This window comes from Haliaeetus leucocephalus, unplaced genomic scaffold (assembly GCF_000737465.1).
Source record: "Haliaeetus leucocephalus isolate CR32 unplaced genomic scaffold, Haliaeetus_leucocephalus-4.0 Scaffold0, whole genome shotgun sequence".
Taxonomy (NCBI): Eukaryota; Metazoa; Chordata; class Aves; order Accipitriformes; family Accipitridae; genus Haliaeetus; species Haliaeetus leucocephalus.
The window spans coordinates 11203319-11224446 of NW_010972436.1; the positions used below are offsets into that span (position 1 = coordinate 11203319).

The following is a 21128-nucleotide window of genomic DNA, read 5'->3' on the forward strand; positions in this document are numbered from 1 at the left end:
AGAAGTAAAAGGATACCATGCAGAAATTGAAACCTGCCTGGCATTCTTTTCTCTTGATTAAAATTCAGCACATTAAACAGGTTGGATCTATGGCTACATGACATACCAAAACCACGGCATCTTCCAATTTCAGATTACCGGTGTCTTGCAAAAGTTCATTTTGTATCAGCACTCTAGTTCAGTGCATTCTGAGTGTTAAAACTTCCATTCCAAAGAGGCAGTAACAAACTCCTAGAAATGTACTATCATACAACACACAGCTTCAGCTGAAACTTTTGAATTGTGGAATTAAATCAAAATAATGCTTTCAGTTTGGCAGCAGCATATCTGACCAAGACTAAAGGGATGCTGCAGTCAATAAAATTCTGTAAAATAATCTTCATGTACAGAATGGCTCTTTTGAATGATGTAATGCAACACAGTGAAGTACATGAATTGCAGTGGGTAGAATGATGGACTGAGCAAAGAAAAGATGCATTCACAATGAGAATTGAGGCAGACAAATTATTAGTCAAAAGGCATCTTATGCGGTATAATTTTAATACTTAAAAAAGGTAATAACTTTAAAAGCCCTCTACTTCACATTTTAGATAAGAGCTCTCACTTCTGTAAATATTAATCAGTATCTCTAGAGCAAACCCCTTATTGTACTAAGCTGAAAGAAACACAAGTCAGTTGAACCGCTCTTCTGGGAGATGCTTGAGGGAGTGTAGTCAAATTTCTGCTTCACTGAGCTTACAAATCTTCAGGTGAGGATGTTACCGCTTCAGACTCTGTATTTTGCTTTGCCATGATCATTGATAACACATATGTGCTGAAAAGAATATAACACTGATTGCAACAGCATAGTTGATTACATTATTAATTATTAATGAATTGTTCAGAAATACTTTCGCTTGACAAATCTAGTGATCTTGTAATTACCCCTTCCTTTCCAGAGACTGGAATTGAATTCTGATTTCACTTTCTAGCTACAGCAAGTTTTTCCACTTGCAGTTCCCAGCTTTGAGGTCCACCCCTGGGAGTACCACAGGAAGCAGAGGCAAGGCTTGCACCTTTTTTCCATCATTATCTCGCTGAGAAAAGGGGCAGGCAACATAGCAGTAGAAGTCCAAACCTGTCTGAACTGTAGCTGTGTTTCACTTTTTACTGCTGTCTCTGCACTTTCTGGGAATGGACCTGTGAATGAACCTGTGAAATCCTATGCTTACAGAAGTTGGAGGTGTAGGAGAGGTATGACTTCTGCTCTTATGGGGAAGAGATGGGAAGGAACCGCTCACAGCGCTGAGCAGTGACTGCTTTGGGTTATTTGAGGTTTTGCAGGGAGTTTTACACTCACTGAAAGGATCCCAACCATGACAATAAGGCCCCAGGGAGGAGGCAAATTATGGAGTATTTAAGATACCCTGGAAAATATAAAAGAGTGATTTTTTAAACTATTATTTTTTAAAGAAACTTACGTTTAGATCTCTGAAGTGCTCATTGTAGTCTAAGGCATAACCTACCACAAATAAATCTGGAATTTCAAATCCGTAATCTGTATTGAGACAAATAACAAACACCATCAATACAAGATCAGTGGCAATTATATAGACCTTAAATTCATGTGTTGGTTCTCTGACAAGATATATAGTCAGTTGAGGTTATGTTATTTTTGACTCTGAGACATCAAGGTCAGCAGTAGCCCTATGCCTAGTTCCCTCCCACAGACTATTTGCGACAGGCATGTAACAGTCAGTGGAGGGTAGGAGAGTTGTGTACAATTATCAGTGGCACAACAGACACACTGTGGAAGGAAGCCAAAATCAGAGCTGAAAAATTCTGCCTACATGTGGAAGCTCCATTGGTATACGTGAGTGATGACAACTGTCTAGTATCACACTAATGACAAAAAAAAAGTACAATTTTAACTCAGAAGAAACTTTCAGAGATTTATATATTTTCTTCTGAGAATAGCAAAAACTATTTTGTGTATTATGCTACCAAAACATGTCAAATGCTTCCTAAATTAAAGCCCCAACCTTATGAAGACTCATGCACATGCTTAACAAAGTAAATGCATGCAGTGTAGCTGAATCATAAAACTCACACACTTCAGACTAAGCACAAGCATGTATCTTTTTGAGTGTGAAGGTCTGTGCAGTATCAGCACTATATAAAACAAGTTAGACTCTTTCCAAATTGTTCACTAAGTAACTAGAGAAAAACACAACCTTATGGACACAAAAATAGATCAGCATAAAAAATTTTACAGGTATTCAAGTAAGGAATTTTTTTCAGTTGTTGAAATTGTGGGCAATAGACACTTTGGAGTCATAAATTCAAGTAAGGGAGCAAATGACACAGCACTATCAGTGATTTACAAGTGATCTCTAATGTTTTCTAAATATTCATCACAGTATGAATAAACAAGGATAAAACCTGTTTCATTTTACAAGTTATTATATAAAAATATTAAGCTAGCCTTCATGAAGTTATTTTATTGTATTTTTAATATGTTTAACATCAGTGAATCCAGTTGAATATATACGTTAATTTACTGGATTAAATTCTAAATGTTAAAAATACCACTATATAAAAAGTTGTACAACAAAATGTTTGTGTCACAGTTCAGATTATTGGGCTAAAACCGCAGGGCCATGCCCAACATTGAGTAACTTTTGCTTCATAAAGTTTCCCTCTCTCCCACATCTCAAATCAAGACCCTTCATGCTGCCTCCTGGTACTCACCTGCCTACTCTCCTTCTACCCTCCTCCCAGCTCAGCTGACCAGAGCCTTCTTCAGTAGCAAATACTGGTCGATCTCTTCTAGATGGATCTATTCTTTTCAGTATTTAGCCACATACCTGTTATTACATCATTTATTCTAATAAGTCTAAAATGACAATAGCTTGGTATAGCTCCATTTATGGCTTCATCATAGCACAGTACAAGTACCAATAATTCAGAGAAAAGTGGTGCTGGTGTGACACAAACAGAACAGCAGGAGGAAGTTTAAAAAGCCCAATTTATCTTTTGCTTTTTTTTGGGGGGGGGGGGTTAATTACAATATCATTGTTTACCCTTTAAACAATAATACTTTCCAAAGAATAATAAAAAGTGTGATTCTGTTATAAAAATGTAAAACTTGTGAATAACTAGGTCACAATAAAACACCTTTCATGTTCAGATGGAATCCTGCAGCTCCTCCAAAGAGATGCAATGGGGAAGGAAAAGGAAGAAATGGACTTTCTCTTCTATATAGTTTGTCAGAGACAGAAGATAAAACACTTAACCTTTCATGGATAAAATTAAACGCTTTGATAACTTCCCTGTAAAGTTAGTACTCTGCAGAAAACACCAGACTATAAGGAGGCTAGGCTTTCCAAACCACAATTATACAAATCCTTCCATTGCATCCCGTAGTCCCATTGACAACTGATATTTTCCAATGCTTCTAGAAGACCATAGAATGATATGAAAGGCAAGTGGTAGAATAGCGGCAACTTCTTGTACTGTCACGTAAGATTTTCACAACAACACTTACAATCTGGTCTGTACCCATCAGGCCGAGACGTTCTTTTCACCAGCAAACTGTAATTAAAAACAAAATAAAACCCATGTAAATCTGGCTATTTACCTGAATAACATGCATAAAACCTATTCCCTTTATCAAAAAACTTCCAAGCCATGTGAATCACTGTTCTCATTCCACTTCTCCTCCTGACAACCTCCTGATGGCAGGGAAGAGATGGGTGTGTTCCCCTGCAAAGTCCATCAGTGCCAGTCTTGAAATGGCTGAAGGGTCATTGCCACTACAGAACAATACAAAAGCATTTCCTCTCCTTTCCTCCACCCTCCTCTTAGTGACTCAGGCAGCTCCTCTGCAGAGCTCCCCACGCGATACTGCAGCACCAAATTAAAGCAGGATCTCGGAATGGGAACCTCCACTGCAAAATAGGTTGGGCTAGACTAATTAATTACTTAGTTTTGTGATCATTTTACTCACCTTGCCACTTTAATCATTTTTGGCTTGTATTTTTCTATATTATTAAGCAGAACCTTCATAGTCCTTCCAGTTCCAACAATATCCTTACAAAACATGAAAAATAGGATAAGTAAAAAACAAAGAAAAGCTGAAAAGAGGAAATCTGGACAATGACTGAGCAGTTCCACCTTCTTATTTTGCAGCAATGATGGTTTTTCCCAGCGTATTGTAAGCCACATCCAAAAAAGGTTATAAATGAGCTCACACTCTTTGAAGCAAGCACTTTCTACTCATAAAATAATCAGTTAAAGGACCATCTACTTCGAAAATAGCTATGTTTCTAGTACTTGGGACGTAACACGGGACTGCAGATGACTTTACTGGGCACAGGGAGGATGCAGGGATCAGACTTTTCATATTATGCTGAAGACTACAGCATGTCAACATCTCTCCATGTCATGGCTAAATCTGCCCTACTTGTTGTTTTATTAGTCCAGTACAAATGAGTATTCTCCAGAGCTGCTGTGCCCAACCTGATCTGAATGAGATCAGTAGATACGCGGGTACAAAACTGACCATGACATGGAGAGCAGCTGTTGATCCTGAACTCTGTGGGTGTGAATTTTTCATTAGCAACACCTTGTCTCTGCTCCCCAGCTATCTAATAGCATTAACAAAATTTGCTGCAAACTTTTTGCATTTCTGTTACAGCAGTTAGTATTAGCAAATACGGAGCTTCTAGCAGCTATTCAGGTAACCAGCCATCTCTGTGGCTGATGACTTTTTTTCTGTCCTTTGCCAAGAAAAGACATTCCAACATTTATACATTTCCTTCATTACACTGCCCAGCTTACTTCCCACACAAGCAGACTGGGCCTGAAATGCCAGTCAGATCCTGATGTGCTCTTTAACCATCCCGGTTGCTTTTCCAACATTTTTAAAGAGAATCACCTTCACTAATTAAGAGAGAATTTGCAGCACCAGTGAGGTGGCACATTCTTTTCCCCTACAGCTGAACGCTGTTGATTTACATCAGCAACATATCTGTGATGGGCCCTCTCCAGGGGACACTGCAGGATGCAATGCTAAAGAGCAGGAGTCACAGGGACTTGAGAGAATGACTGACATTCTCAACCCATGTGTGAACCACCTTGACATAAAGCATGTGCAGGGCTATGCTACTATTTCAAAGTCATGCAACTGAGAAGTGCAGGGCATCGCTGCAGCTGATTCATTGTCCTCCAGGGAACAGAACAACTTGCAGAACAGGAGTTGATGAAACCATAGAAAGAACAAATCAAATGATGCAGAAACAAAGACTCCTGGGTATCGCAAGGCAGGTTACCAATTAGAGTGGCAGCAATGTAGTTTGATCCATCTAGCAACTGCGGAAGGATTGAGAGGTCATTAAGCAAATCAACCCCTCTCCCTCTTCACCACCTCCCAGCTAAAGAAGTTTAAACACAGATGGGTTTTAGAAACAGAACACACAATCACAACTTGACTATGTGACTTTATCTAAGTACAATATGACATAAGCACCCAACTTACCTCCACAATTAGAACATTCTGAAAGAAACAAACAAAAAAGAATACAATTACACAATATTCACAAACTAAAAGAAACAAATGTTTGAACAAGTGAAATGAAGATAGATAGCTCCATACGCATATGTACAACACAGTAGGACACAAGGAGTGTCCTGCTTCATTCTTGTGCTCTGAAAAAGAGCCAGCCATAAGCGCAAGACCTGCAGTCAGGAGCCACAACTTTATTTAGCTCTGTCTAGATTATCCTCTTCGTGCAAGAACAGATGTAGCTTCAGAAAATAAAATTAGATGAAATAAATCCAAATGGGATGAGCTTCACTTCATTCCAGTGTGTCTAGCCATGTACTACAGTGTACTCTCTAGTTCGCTAAAATACTATTTCCAATGTTAATATGAGACTACAGCAGTAATATTCTTACTCTGAAATGCTTTTCCTCCCACCCCCCAGAAACCTCACAGTAAAGGATTACAGGCCAAGTTGTACCATCCATTCTCATACTGTGAAGCACCCTCTTTCTCTTCAAATGCTGCTGCTGAAATCAGTAGTATTACTTGAAGAGAAGGGGAGTGGTCCAGTCAAGGGCAGTGATGTCAAGCCTTATGACAGCAGGATCACACAGGCTGATCTTTTTGCTGAAATTACTCACCACTGTTCCAGGAATCACAGTATCTAAGGAGACTTCTATTCTTCTATTAAAACCAATAATACGAAGTAATGTCCTTATTAGAAGATATAAAAATCTATTTATTAGTGGGCATTACCATATGCATGTTCAAAAGGATGGACTCTTACAATCTTGCGTTAAGATCTACTTTCTGAGGTGAAACTTGCAATAGCAAGAGGGAAGTTATTTCACAAATACCTATATACTTATCTATCTATCCCTGTATATATCTTATATGCATGTGCACACTGTATGTCCCGCAAAACCTTGAGACAGATGGTCTCATATCCATGCAGTATTCACCAGACTAGCTTACATTCCACTTCCTTTCTATCAGGCTTGCTGGCTTTGCTACATACATAATGTGGGGACTGCCTAACTTCCTTTTCCATCACAGAATCCCAAGGCTGAGATTTCTGAGGAAGACGCAAACACCATGGAGAAGGAGTGTGTGAAGGGAGTGTGCTCATAAACCACACACCTTTGACAGTTTCATTAACTGGTATGTAAATCTTCTTTTAATCTTCAAAACAGAAATTATTTATATAGTTTATCCACATTTATAGTCATACTGCAGTTCCTCGTAACAATCACAGTGCTTGGTAGGGAGACATAGCATGCTTCGTGCATCAACCACTGCAGAAACATGTTACCACACACTGTATTATACCTGGATGCTTCTGAAATGGCAAAACACTTGGTAAAGGTGTGGAGGCAACTCCCGGTAGTAGTTCAGCAGATGTCAGCAATGGAGATATCACTCAAGAAAGCCACTAATTTAGACTGAGCTCTGGTGGAATGTGTATTAATCTTGGAGGGTGTCTCCTTTTTGGTGTTTTCATAACAGGTTTCACTGGTGGTTATCCTGCTTGGCACTCCTGACTTTCAACCTCTCAGCTGTTGACACAAACAACTCTGGATCTGAAAGACCTAGTCCTGTGCAGGTAAAAAGTCAAAGGCCTCTTAAAAACAAAAGTCGAAAGATGCTCTGCCTCTAGAAATTTCTTCCTTCAAGAAAGAAAGGAAGCATATCAGTCCTCTAGATAAGATGAAGAGACCAAAACCATGTTCAGGGGAACTTTATGACAGGTATGCAGGGACACATTTTCTTGAAGGAAGACATTTCGATCCAAAAAGGGTTTGGCTCTCATCTGGCTTCCTGGATGAAGTCATAACTCGGAAAAACATTTCCAAAGAATAGCCCAGGACACCTGGGTCTGATGCTTAAGCAAATAACTTGATTCAGTCAGTGGACACCTTAAGATTATGTGCAGGAGTAATGGTTTAACCATCCCCCAGGGAACTTGCACAGCTGGTAATGTGTAAATGTGTAAAATATGTAAATATTTATGTATATATATATACATATACACACATATATATACGATATAAAGAGAAGAGTTGACAAGGAAAGAACCTCACCACACCTAAAGATGGAAATGAACTCCTTTAGTACCAGCAAACAGTCCAGGATGTCCACTATGACTTGACATCAGCCTGACACCCTGACCCATTCTGCCAGTTTTGTGCATCTCTTGCTGCTCTTCATACTGTTGACAAGAACTTTCCTCCCAAAGCAAAAGCACAGATCTTGTAGTGACAAGACCTATCCAGCACCTATGGCATGAGATGGGACATACCAAAACTGACATGGCTGCAAAGTCCTGCATTAGCAGACTGTGTCAGGGCTGGTTGCTCCCTGAGTGAAGGGTAGCCATGAGCTGAGCATAATAACACAGCTGGCAGTGCAGGGGCCTCACCAGCCAGGGCCCAGCCCCACAGTGCCCCAGCGAGGCAAGCAGGCAGACTTGAGACTTGTTCAAACAAGAGTGCCTATCATCAGGTGAGTTCACGGTGAGGAGGCAGATCTGAGGTCAAGCTGGGATGTCAATCCACAGGTTGGGATCAGGTCCAGTGAGAGTAACCATGATCAAACACAGCTCACTGATGTCCAGGCAGGTCCATAGTGATGAGACAGGTCCAAGGTTAAACTGGGAAGTCAGTCTGTGAGTTAGGGTCTGGATCAACATCTGTAGTAATGTACAGGCATGGCTGTAGCTGAGCTGAAGATTGGTATCCATACAGCAGGGCTCAGGCACGGACTAAAAGCCCAGAATTGAGCTGAACTGAGGCTCCTGTGCCCACAGGTGTGGGTAGGGGCCCCAACTGACACAGGTCATGGCCATTAAGGCCTATTACCGCACACAGGGCCATGACTGATGGAGAGAAAAGCATAGTCCTGGGACATTTCGTTGATAGACAAATAAATTTCTTTGCTACGACAGCTGCTTCAGCTATCCTATCATGAGCAGCAATAGGAATTCTCTTGCTTACTTGCAAGTGGAAACCATAAAATTAGACAGAATGAGGGGACAGCAGCCTCCCTGGTCATGGCATTGGGATTAAACCAATAGAGAGGAGCAGACTTTACTAACTTGTGAGAAAAAAATCCTAGACATTATAGACGTTAATAGAAAATGGGGCTGAGGAGACCATGAAAAGTCATCAAGACTATTCCATTGGCCCAAAGAATCAACTTCAAACTATCCCTCACAGATACCTGATTTACCTGTTCTTGAACATGATGAGGACTTCAGAACTTCCCCAGGCAATGTGTCTCAGTGCCTCATTATCTAAGAGCAAAAAACTAAGTTAGAAAACTTCTGCTGCTATTTGACCTGAACTTGTTTTGCAGTGGACATAGAAAAAGCTTTATTTTCTTCTCTTTTTAACTTCTTCTATATTTGAAGATGGATGTATTTCCTCAGTTTCCTCTTCTTCAGATTAAACAACCCCTATTTATTAAAAATTTTCTCACAAGTTATATTTTCTAGGTTTCTGATCATTCTTTTGTTCTCCTCTAGAACCTGTCTGGTTGGTCAGAATCCTTCTTCAGTTGTGGTGCCCTAAACCAGAGAGAAGCCTTTTCCAGTGTCGAGAACAATAAAAGAACCACTTTGTATGCTTTACAAATAATCCTCCTTTCTATATATTCCAGTACAACAGTTACATCTTTTATAAAGGCATGCTGCTGTCTCATGTGCAACTTGTGATCCACCTATTGTCTCCAGTTCAGAACTTTTGCTTAGTCAGTCCTTCCTCACTTGCATTTATGCAAAAGATTACTTCTATATAAACACAGAAGTTAGTATTCATCTTTATTGTCATTACATGTCATTCTTTGAACCAAATTCTTAAAATAATTTCTTAAGATCATAATACTATCTTGTAGTATTTTTCCAGGTAGTATCACTAGCATTAAATGCTAATTCTATCTTTTAAATCATGAATTAAATATCATATAGTCCCTGGAGAACATGCTTGAATGCATCAAGCCTGACAGTGAAGCATAATTAACTGTTTCTTGAGAACAGTTTTCAAACCAGTTATACAACCGTCTAATAGAAATTTAATCTTGTCTACATTTCCTTATCACAAATGACTCATATGAAGGAAAGAAGACTTAGATGGATCCAGACATGCCTGAAGGGTTTGTCTGGCCACAAGAGTGATAGTCACCTGCACATGACTTCAGCTGAAGTGTTAAGATCTCATATTTATTGACTAACTTGAGAAGGAAGGATATTGGTGGACCCTGAAACTGTCTGACCAGCATTCTGTTATTCTTGCCTCTTCTCCTCAGAGTCAAGGCGTCCAATAGTTGCAAATGATATGCATTGGGAGATTTGGTCCTTTGAAAGTCCCTTTAATGAGACAGTTGTCTAGGTCAGGAAACATAGATTCTGTTTTGTATTATGCATATTCTCATTACTTCCAGAACATTGATGAGGATTTTCCATGCTATGGGGAAATCCTGTATGTAAGGACTTTGTAGTGGAAAAGCCACTACAAAATATTTAAATGTAAACACATTTTGTACATTTAAATAAACAGGAATCCTGATCTTTGAGAGTGATACATTAATCCCTGTTTTGATTAGGCAGGGTTACTGTGACTAAAGTCACCATACTTAACTGAAGGCATTCAAAATGATTTGCCATCCTCTGGTACCAAAAGCCATCTCCTACAAAATGACATGATGTGCTGAGAAACTGACTGTATTGCTGCCTATCCCCCACCTTTCTCTTGTTGAAGCAGGTTACTGATAGAAGGGTTCCAGAAAAGGGACGGCATAGCAGAGTAGTAGAGGAACAAACTGCCAAGAAATGTTTTGATACACAGTATCCAACACTAGATAGTGGTGATGGGTAACTAAAACTGGTTGAAATAGATCAGCTTATCCTTGAGCAGATGGGTAGGAGATAAAAGAAGAAAGCAATGGATACAACAAATTAGTACATTATCAGTAATGTCACCATCATCCTAAATGCACAGCTGGCTGCATCCAGCATGTCTTGCGAAAGGTCACAGTTATGTGAAAGACCATATTCAGCTTCACCACAAAATTCACCTGTGAGCTGGTGGGCAGAAGACTGGTGAAACTCATCAGCTTTTGGTGCTACGGCAGTAACTGATAGCTAGAAAATGATAGGAAGCTAAAGGATGCTGAAGAAAAGATCTTTTTTCAAGTATGTGTGTTTGAAGCTCCTGTACCACATAGATCAAGACTGTTTTTTCCTTTCAGATATATCTGGGGTAATTGCAGAGGAGGAAACCACATGAAAAGTAATCCGGTCTTCTGGCATGCATTTAATATTTTCTGTCTATTTTTGGAGCTTGGAGAACAGGAAATAGGAATATTTACTGACATGTTGACTAGACCGAAGATAGCTTAACTTCTGAGTAGACCCATCTTTACGAATACAATCTGTGAAGTACATCCAGAAACCTGATAAAGGTGCTAATATATCTTACAGTAAGACACAGAAAACAGTTTTTTTAAATATGTCCTGGAAAGATTTCTTATATAGTCCAAATAAAGAAGGGGCGGTGGCTCAACTCTGAGTTTGAAACACTCTTCTACTGAGTCGTTGCAAGAGAATCAGCAGTTTTCATTGCTGATGGATCAGAGGGATGGTTGGGAGCTGATAGATATGGATGACTCTGATTCATCCTGTGCTTACAGCTGTTTCTACCAGGTAGCTGGCAGGAAGTAGGCTGGTGCAATATAGAATCACAGAAAGTCTCAAGTTGGAAGGGGCCCATAAGGATCATCAAGTCCAATTCCCTGCTCCTCGCAGGACGACCTAAAACTAAACCATACGACTAAGAGCGTCATCCCGATGCTCCTTGAACTCTGACAGGCTTGGTGCCATGACCACTTCCCTGGGGAGCCTGTTCCTGTGACCAACCACCCTCTTAGTGAAGAACCTTTTCCTAATGTCCAATCTGAACTTCCCCTGATGCAGCTTCATTCCATTTCCTTGTGTCCTATCACTGGTCACCAGAGAGAGGAGATCAGTGCCTCCCCCACCACTGTCCCGCTTGAGGAAGTTGTAGACTGTGATGAGGTCACCCCTCAGCCTTCTCTTCTCCACGCTGAACAAACCAAGTGTCCTCGGCCGCTCCTCGTAAGTCTTGCCTCGAGACCTTTCACCACCTTGGTCGCCCTCCTCTGGACACACTCTAATAGTTTGATGTCCTTCTTGCACTGAGGTGCCCAAAACTGCACTCAGTACAGGCCAGTGCAGTGTAGAGTGGGACAATCAGCTCCCTCGACCGGCTAGCTATGCTGTGCTTGATGCACCCCAGGACGCGGTTGGCCCTTTTGGCTGCCAGGGCACACTGTTGACTCATATTCAACTTGCCATCAACCCAAACGCGCAAATGTCTTTCCGCGGGGCTGTTCTCCAGCCTCTCATCCCCCAATTTGTATATATAACCAGGACTACCCTGTCCCAGGTGGAGAATCCAGCACTTGCTCTTGTTAAATTTCATACAGTTGGTGATCGCCCATCTCTCTAGCCTATCCAGATCTCTCTGTAAGGCCTCTCTACCCTCAAGCGAGTCCACAGCTTGTCCTGGTTTAGTGTCATTGGCAAAACTACTTATGTACATTCAATTCCTGTGTCCAGATCATTTATAAAAATCTTAAAGAGCACTGGCCCTAAAATTGTACTCTGTGTTTTTAAATGCAAAGGGGTGCTGTGAAGTTTAAAATTCTCCAGTTTTGAGTGATCAGGGTGCATGCAACTTGTGACTCTGCACATGGACACTTGTACTGAGCAGAAATATTATTTGTGGTGTGAACTGGATCTACTCAAAAATAAAATTTGTGTTTTCATATCGTCTTTTAGACAGTAGTAGAAATGGTTCATAGCAGCATGTCTTTGGACATCTGCAAAAAGCAGGAGGTTTTTGACAATATTGGTACTATGTAAAATGAAAAAGAAATGCTTTCTAATCCCTGCATTCCATGTGAATTTGTCTCTCATGTTAAAGAGACACATTTTGACTTTTATAATAAATTTCAATGTATCCGTGAATTTTAAAATTTTTAATAATGGACTGGAAACCTGCAAAAATTGAAAATCTGTAGTTTACTGCTTTTCAAAGCCTCATGAGCTTATACACAGCAAGAAAGTAAGTTGTTATTATAATACACGTAAGAAAAATCCTGACTTGTTACAAGCTGAAAAATACTCTGGCACTGAGTCAATATGTTTCTATTGTTTACCTTCTCACAGGTCAGTAATAAATTGAACAATGTCAGCCAACAAGACCAAGCAGAGTAATGACATCATGTATGCCTCCTGCCTGACAGTAGTAAGTGCTATGGAAACTATTTTTCACCTTACTGGAAAAGAATAATAATTTTTTCTAGATTTTCATTTCATGTTCCATTTAGAAGACTGATTTCAAAGGAAAAATAGCTATGTTTTGAAATTAGCACTGAATAAGAGTTTGAGGGAAAGTGTCTTTGAATTCACATAAAATGTAAAATTTTAACAAGGTACAATGATAAGTTGCAGATTTAGAAAGGGGGAGTATTTTCTGGAAAGCAGAAACTCTACTTAAGTAATCAAATAAACAACCATACTTAACGCAATACTACAGCTAAGAGGACAAATATGGCCCTTGCTTTTATAGCAAGAAAATCAGATATGCAAAGAGGGTATTTTCTCCTTAAGTGTTTAATCATAAAATCAGTAGAATAACTTGCACACATTTTTTTTCAAAAAGCTGTTAAAAAAGAAAACAAAACAGAAAGAACTTAAGACTGAGAAAAGAAGAATGATCTGAGACCTGGAAAAAACACCTTACAGTGAAGTAAGGTTTGTAGCATGAAGTAATAGCTTTTATTTAATTAACAGCCCAGTTCCCAGTGGGAGAACATTTTTCACAAAAGAACTTTGACCTTTCAGCCCAAAACCTCAAAGAGACCACAAAATACCTTCAACAGCTGAGCCTGGGAACAAAAATTCAGAACTGCTGTATTCATTAGAAATCACGGACTCAGTAAAATACTGGCTTTACAGCACATTATAATCTTCCACTGCAGCTGACCTCCAACTCATTTATCAGTGTTCTACAGCTGATAATTTGCTCTCTTATTTTAGCTCAGAGGAATTCTTAACATTTTTATCTCCCCTTTGGTCATAGGGCAGGTGATCATGTAGGGCAATCACTTTTTTCTCCCAAATTGTCTGATTACCACATTAGGTTAAAATTAAGAGTTTCTTTCAATGTGTACTTAGCTTGAATTTGCTGATTCTTTTCAGACCAACAGAAGGATCTGCATGCTTGAAATTTTGTTTCTTCCAATTATATCAATTGCCTAGTATTCATTTCCTGTTACTAATTCTACCTTCAAACCTTGTCTCATTTATATCCTACAGTATGCCAGTACTTTACAGAAGGCTCCCAAGGTATTAGTTTATCTAAAAGAAGCTCAAGTAATGACTCGATGGTAGGCAAATATGCAACCATATGGCAATATAAATTTGATAATGACAAGCTGCTCAATCTAGTAGGCAAAGGTATTAAAAAACACAACAGCAAAAGGCAAGAAGCTATCCAAATTCAGAAGAGAAAATTAGGTTCACCATTTTAGCAGTGATGACAGTTGACTGTTGGTAAAACATGCCTGAAGTATGGAGGCTTCTCTATCAAGTCTTTAAATCAAAATAGTTGGTAGCTCAAAAGAGAAACGGTACGCACAGTGAAGAAATTATCATTTGGATAAGAAGTTCAGATAAGAATGTAATGGTGCTTTTGGACCTTAAAATATAGGAATCTCTAAACAAAGCTCTGTTTGTGATCAGGCCAAATAACTACACTAAAAAAAAAAAAAAATAACAACAATAAAACCCAAAAACCTTAATGTGGCAAGATTTGCAGAAATTTTTAAGGAAGCAATTTAAAAAGGCAGATTTACCTAAGTCTTGTAAAGCTCATTGAAGGTAAGCAGGTAGCAAGCTTAAAAGAAAGAACTTTTTCACATGTTACTTAAATATGAAACTCCTTGCTATAGGATCTTGTGGGACTAGAGGCATAACTGGAGTTACAAAGAGATGACACAGACATGGATAACAGTTCTAGCACTGGATGTATTCAGAATGATAGTCCAGATGTAACTTGGATTTTGGAAGTCTCTGTTCTTGCTGTGTTTCATATAACCTTTCCCTAATAAAATTCTGGTTATCTGCTGCTGAAGACATGATACAAGCCTAGATTGACCTTTCATCCTATTTAGTATGGTCATAATGGTGGTCTTAAAGTGGAGAAAATACATGGAAATTGGGAATGATGGAAATACTTTCATCTTCAAGTCCCCATTGGTGTCCTGAGTTCCTTCCTCTCTCCTTCTTGGACAGAACTATTCTTAAACTATTTGGGGACACATCTAACGTATTATTAGCTATACCAGCTTGTAAGGTATGCATGAATACACAATTGCTGGAAAACATGAGTTCTTTTATACATCCAGTTCCACAGATGAAGGCATATTTGTAAAAAATAAAAGACTAAAAAAAGATACAGTCCCTTTTTACCTATCTCTATTTCTTTTCTTGAGGGGGAGATGGAAGGCTACAAAATAGTGTATGTTCATTCCCTTTAGTTCAATTTCCATTCAGAAGTCTGCATTTTCAGTTAGATTATTTCTAAAGACACCTTCTTACCATGAAGATACTCCGTATCTTCAAAAATACATAAATTGATAATGTGGCTCTTCAAACTGAATTGTTAATGGATTATCAGCTTACCAATCATCACACCTGCAGCACTTGCTTTCTTAGCATTGCATTTGGGGAACTTCAAGTACCACTGGTTAAACAGAACATTTTATGACAACTTAAGTTAGGCTTGAAGAAGCAGTGCCATAGGGCTGAAGAATCATCAGCAAACAAAGGTTAAACAATAATGCATAGAGTTTCAGTTGAAGAGGTCCAAAGGGAGCTACAAGGACTGCTGTTAGAAGTGAAATTATTTTACAGTATGCACAGGAATGAAATCCACATATACTAACATTTCATCAAGATGTTAGAAAATAATATGAAAGACTTTTGAGAAATTAGACATCTAAGTAGGAGCTTTCTACAGAATTCTAGAAAAGGTCATGAATGTCTGATTTTAATCTTTTCTGCTGGGCTCATCCACATCTTATGGCATTCCTGAAAGGACAGATATAATATCTCAAAAATGTTGTATTTTAGTCACTCAGTTTGGTCAGTGTCAGCTGCTGATGGGAGCAACTTGGTTGTTAGTGCGTTAAGAGTCTTTGTATACAGACTCCAGCTACTTAAAGTCTGTAAAACTAGTTCAGTATCTCCAAGAGTTAACAGAGTGGGGGACATAATGGAGGGCATGATGATATGCTCTCACTGATGTTTTGTTCTTAGAGAGCATTGTGTTGAATGCTGTACACGCACATGTTCTGCTTGCAGCCATCTTTACAGCATGCTTCTGTTGTGCATAAGAAGTAGAGCAAATTACCATAATCAAACTAAAGGTAATGCAGGAATGGATCACTCTCTCCATTCTCTTACTTGAAGGAAAAAAATATAATTTTCTGATCATCTGGAATTGGAAGAGGATTTTCTGGACACAGGCGAAATCAACAGAATTATTTGAGGTAGACAGCAGCTGAGCAGAGCCCATGTGAAAAATGGGATAGGAAGGCTGGGAGGTTTTCTTTGTACTTTCCTTCCTCTAGAACAACAACAAAAAAGAAAATAATGATGAACAGTAGAACAGATTACCTAAGAAGGAAGTGCAAAGAAAGGTGACTGACTTTGGGGAAGAAAAAAAAAATGTCTTTTGCTGTGGAAAAAGCAGTTACAGATGGCAACTGTCAGAAGAGTAAACAGTATAAAATCAATCTAATTAAGAAAAAATGCTGAACAACGAAAGTGGCTAAAGATGGCAGCTAAGTAGAGGTATTGAAGATGTGGGGAATGCTTCAAGACACACAAAATCAACCTTTGAAAAGATGAAAAAGGCAAGGCTGCACGTCTGATAGGAATACAGTAAGATGTAGAGATGAGTGGGGGACATGACTATTGCAGAAGTGTATAGTGGATTTTGTATACCTTTACCATCATATAAATAGTCTTTCATGTACATAATGTTCTAAAGAGAATGCCATTATTTTTCTTCTGCAAATTTATGGGCATTATTCCAGAAAGGAATGCATATAGGGAGAGAAAGCACATTAGTCAAGGCAGTGAATACTGAAGGAGAAAAAAATAGTAAGTACAGACCCAACAGAATTCTGAGAAACAAACCTGGAATGGTGAAGGAGAGGATAATATGTATTTTAAATCTAGAGAATAAAACTTTGTGTTACACAGCTGCCACATGTATGGTTTATTAAATACTGAAATGCTAACATATTTAGGAGAACGCTAGAGCAACAGCCCTCAGAACTGTTGTTAGAACCTATGACATGCAGAGAAAATGGTTCAGTAAAATAAGAGAAAAAATGAGAGACATTCCCATAAGACAAGTGGGGCAAGAAAATGGTAGACAGTGGAGAAATTGATTTAGGTGAGACATATAAAGGAAGTTTGGAGATTTTATAGCACAAATCCTGCCAGAAGGAAGTGGCGTGCTGCATGGTGGATATTTTCCTCTGAGTGAAACCTCTTTTTGATATGAGCTGCTTAGTCATTTTATGAGAGCATCAGAGTAGTGATGGAGCGCTCAAACTAACACAATGAAGTGCAGAGAGAATATAAGACATTCACTTTCTTTTTTTCTTGATTGCTATTTATTACCTTCTACCCTTCTCCAAAAATGCAAAAACCACTGGCTGTCAACAAGATGTACTTAATATGAACAAGGGAAACAGTCTTTCTTAAAGAACATAGGCATTGACCCATATTACAGACAGATGGAATATCAGAAATTCACTTGCTCCATAATTATATCATACTAACTACATAACTACTTTGTTTTAATTAGAAGTTCTTATTAACCTAACAAGTAAGAAGGATTAATTTTGTTCACGTTCTATGTTATGTAGAAATAGTGATAATGATAAAAATATATAGGTCTAATTTTGACATCAAATACATCATACAACTGTAATAAGTATTTAATTGCAAAATTATACAAACTCTAAGTTTATGATTTTGTCTAACTTGTCTCATTTGCAAGGAGACACATCAAAGTGGTATAGGAGCTTTTTTGAAAGGTTACAGGACATATTACATATGGAATGATATATAGAAAGATTGCTATGAGTAGAGACTTTGGACTATGTAACCAGCTCCAAAGCTCTTGGAGTATAAGAGGTAAATGGCAGTGATAACTCACAACTCTGGTACAGATGAATCTACTGAAGTTTCTAGACGTTTTAAAATTTACTTTGTATAAATGCCACAAATACTTTAAAATATGTTACAAATTTTTACAATATTATACGGTACGATTACACTATTAATACTAAACAGGGCTATATTATTTGTTCTTTCTCCTCATCTACATAAATTTTCATAGCCATCTTGCTTTGAAACGGTGCCTTTAGTTTTCTGGACAGTTATTAATTATCTCCCCATTTTCAAAATGTATTCCTCTTTACAAACGTTAACGATATTTTCTACCCAAATGAGCATTTCAGCTTTAAAGTAATTGAAAACTAAGCAGCTACTTAACTATGAAATCAGCTACTGAGAAATTTTATGATCACCACTTACATCGTTAAGGGAGAGAGTTTGAAATTATTCTTTTTCTGCATAGAAATGAATAGTTACAAAGCATTAGAGTCTTTATATCAGGACTCATTCTTCAAGTACCTTTATTAATGATTCATGCCATGGAACTCTTCATTCTTGCCTCTGTGACTTTCTTCACAGAAGAAGAATTTCAAATTGTGGATGATTTTCTTCAGGTAACAGTTTAAGTCTGTATGCCAACTCTCCTCTCTCTAAGAATATTTCTCTTTTTCATGGTTTGGGTCATTATACATTCTTCCCAGGCTTATAATATTTTTATGAACAAAAGCATATTGTAGAGAAGTACAGAGGAGATATTATTCCTTCAGAAGGGCTATTATCCTTAACAGCCTCTTTTTAATTAGCTTTTAAAATTTTTTGCTTTCTTTAAGCTTCCTCAGAAAAAAACATTGGTATAGAACAGCATGTTCAATAATATACTTAGTAATTTTTTTTTTTTCCAATAATAAGTAAGGCATGGAGATGATTGAGTTGTTCACAAAGATTCTAGGCTAGCTGAGGTTCCAGGTATTATTACTTAATGAAGAGAACTTTAAGATCAAAATCTCAGAATCTTTTCTCTGCAGGTTTCATAACTGCTTATGTTATTGATGCTTTTGAACTTTACAGAAACTTAATGGAACTTTACATTCTGAGCCCATGCTAGCACTTTTGAAAACACCTTCCATGGTCATTAAGTTAATGGGACTTAACCTGGCATATTAGTTTTTCAATATAATTACAATCTTTTCTTCATAAGTACTCCAAGCAGGCAGAAGCACCCAGCTTACTTAAAAGCAGGGAAGTTGAATTCTGTCAGTAAGTCTTCCACTAATTCACTCAGTGACTTAGAATGGTTACGAAAGCCAGAAGTTTTAAAAGATAGCAGCTAAACTAAGGTACTAAAAAACACTCCAAGGGAAGATTTACATTGACTGTAGGAGGCTCTGAATCAGTCCGCAAATGGCTGATTAGTAAAATGTGCTGAATACTTGCACTAATTGCTTAAGTCAATAACAGATGGAGGAGTTGGCATCCGTGGACATAAGGCCACTCCTTCATATATCCAACTTTAGATGTGTAAGTATGAACATTTGAGCTCAAGCTTTGCATCCCAGCTTTTCAATCAGTACAATAAGTATTAAGGAAACCCCATTCTCAGGTGTTATAGTGGAAATGCTATTTAATTATTCATACATCAGCTGTGTCACAGACAACCACACATACAAACAACTGCTGAATATGACCTGTCAGTAACTCTGCTCCCCTGCAGTCCCAGCCCTCCCTTCCTCCTGCACTTCGGCCTCTCCACACCCAGCTTCCAGCACTGGGCTCCCTTCCTCATCAGCAACCACCTTCATTCCCAAGATCCCAGCCTCCTTACCCAGCAATCTTAAACTATGACGCTGTTCAGTCTTCCCACCAAGTATCTCCTGGCCTCCCAACAGCCAAATTTTATGTCCTGTTCCACACCTGAGAACAGGAGGGCAGTGCCAATGAGGAAAAGGTCACTGGGATTTTCGGCATAAGAAAACAATTGATTTCATTTTTGGAAAGAGCAGAACTACTTGGGGTGAAATTTTCCTTCTCCCTCATACACATGTGGACACACACAAATACACAAAAGTCCTGTGAAAGAAAATAATGTTTTGCCCCAGTGAATTCAAATGGTACTAGAAAGATTATGTCTGGAAAATATATTAATAAGTCAAACCATTCATCAAGAAAATTTGGGATTGGAAGATGGGGAAAGGGAGCTGGGCCTGGAAGCGTAGAAACTCTTTGGACTATCTGGGAAAGAGAAATGTTAGGTAAGATGAATAGGTGCACTGCCAGTTCTGCCTGTGAGGTAGAGAAACATTCAAAATCATCACAGAAAAGCAGGTAGCTCCAGTGTTTGAATATTAGAAAGTAGGAAATGAATTAATATTTCCCAAGAACATGATTAACGCTTTAGTGATAATTTGGAAACAAACACCCAGCAGGAGTATTTAGAAGTGCAAATTGAGGACATACATATCACTAAAATATTCTAACACCACTTTTTAAATTTAAGTTCTAGTTGCATCAAAGCCTATTTAATATTAATAAAATATTTAAAGTTAAGTTTTTCTCTTCTTTTTCTTGTGTGCTACTGTGCAACAAAACAAATGAGTTTGCTAGTGCTACATTTGAGTGCTTTGAAAAAACTGATATTATTTAGTGCCAGCTAATAGAAGAGTAATTGCACATACAGTACAAGTAACAAGATAAGTATTATGTTGCCTTAATGCATAAGTTAAGAATCCATTTCTGACCATTTTCCACATAGACCATTTGCCTAATGAAATAAGCCTTCCTTCCTCTTCAAAGTACTGCTTTGTATTACCATGGTTGGATGAAAATAGCCTTTTCACTGACTCAGATCACTCTCATTACCACAACATTCAAGCATAGTGCAAAGCAAATTCAGTCATACAGCCAGCCTGATGTTGAAATAAAAAAACTCCCATTCGATTATCTGAGCGAAAGGTTCTACAACTGAACTTTGTGTAGTAGGCAAAATTGTATTAAACTCCTCACAAGCTGAATTCAACAGGGATACTCAACATGCAGTTTGCCTGCATGTACCCATTGAAGGCAGAAAAAAACAAGGCTCCAAGACATAAACAAGCTCAGGGGAAGCATTCCAGCACAAATTTTGCCCACAATGTCACTGATAGTACATATTCAACTATTGGGAAATCCCTACACTAGGATGGAGGGGCTACATTCTGACCTTTTTGGGCATCTGCAATCTGAAAGCAATGGCATTACAGCAATTTAATAGAAATTAATAAATTTCTTTGATTCCAGTATTAGTATCTGACAGTCCATGTGCAAAATTACACAGCTTTTATCAAGTGT

At 38.4% G+C, this 21128-nt stretch overlaps 1 protein-coding gene across 1 annotated transcript in view; it reads right to left on the bottom strand.

Moving 5' to 3' along the window:
• Positions 1 to 415: 415 nt before the first annotated feature.
• The window catches only part of PRTFDC1 (phosphoribosyl transferase domain containing 1), a 45809-nt gene continuing 25096 nt past the window's right edge, over positions 416 to 21128 (bottom strand). The window contains exons 5-9 of the mRNA XM_010562830.1: positions 5519 to 5536; positions 3989 to 4071; positions 3527 to 3573; positions 1461 to 1537; positions 416 to 814 (exon numbers count right to left, since the gene is read on the bottom strand). Of these exons, the coding sequence (XP_010561132.1) occupies positions 767 to 814; positions 1461 to 1537; positions 3527 to 3573; positions 3989 to 4071; positions 5519 to 5536 (273 nt within the window). The 3' untranslated portion in view covers positions 416 to 766. The remainder of the gene's footprint in view (positions 815 to 1460; positions 1538 to 3526; positions 3574 to 3988; positions 4072 to 5518; positions 5537 to 21128) is intronic.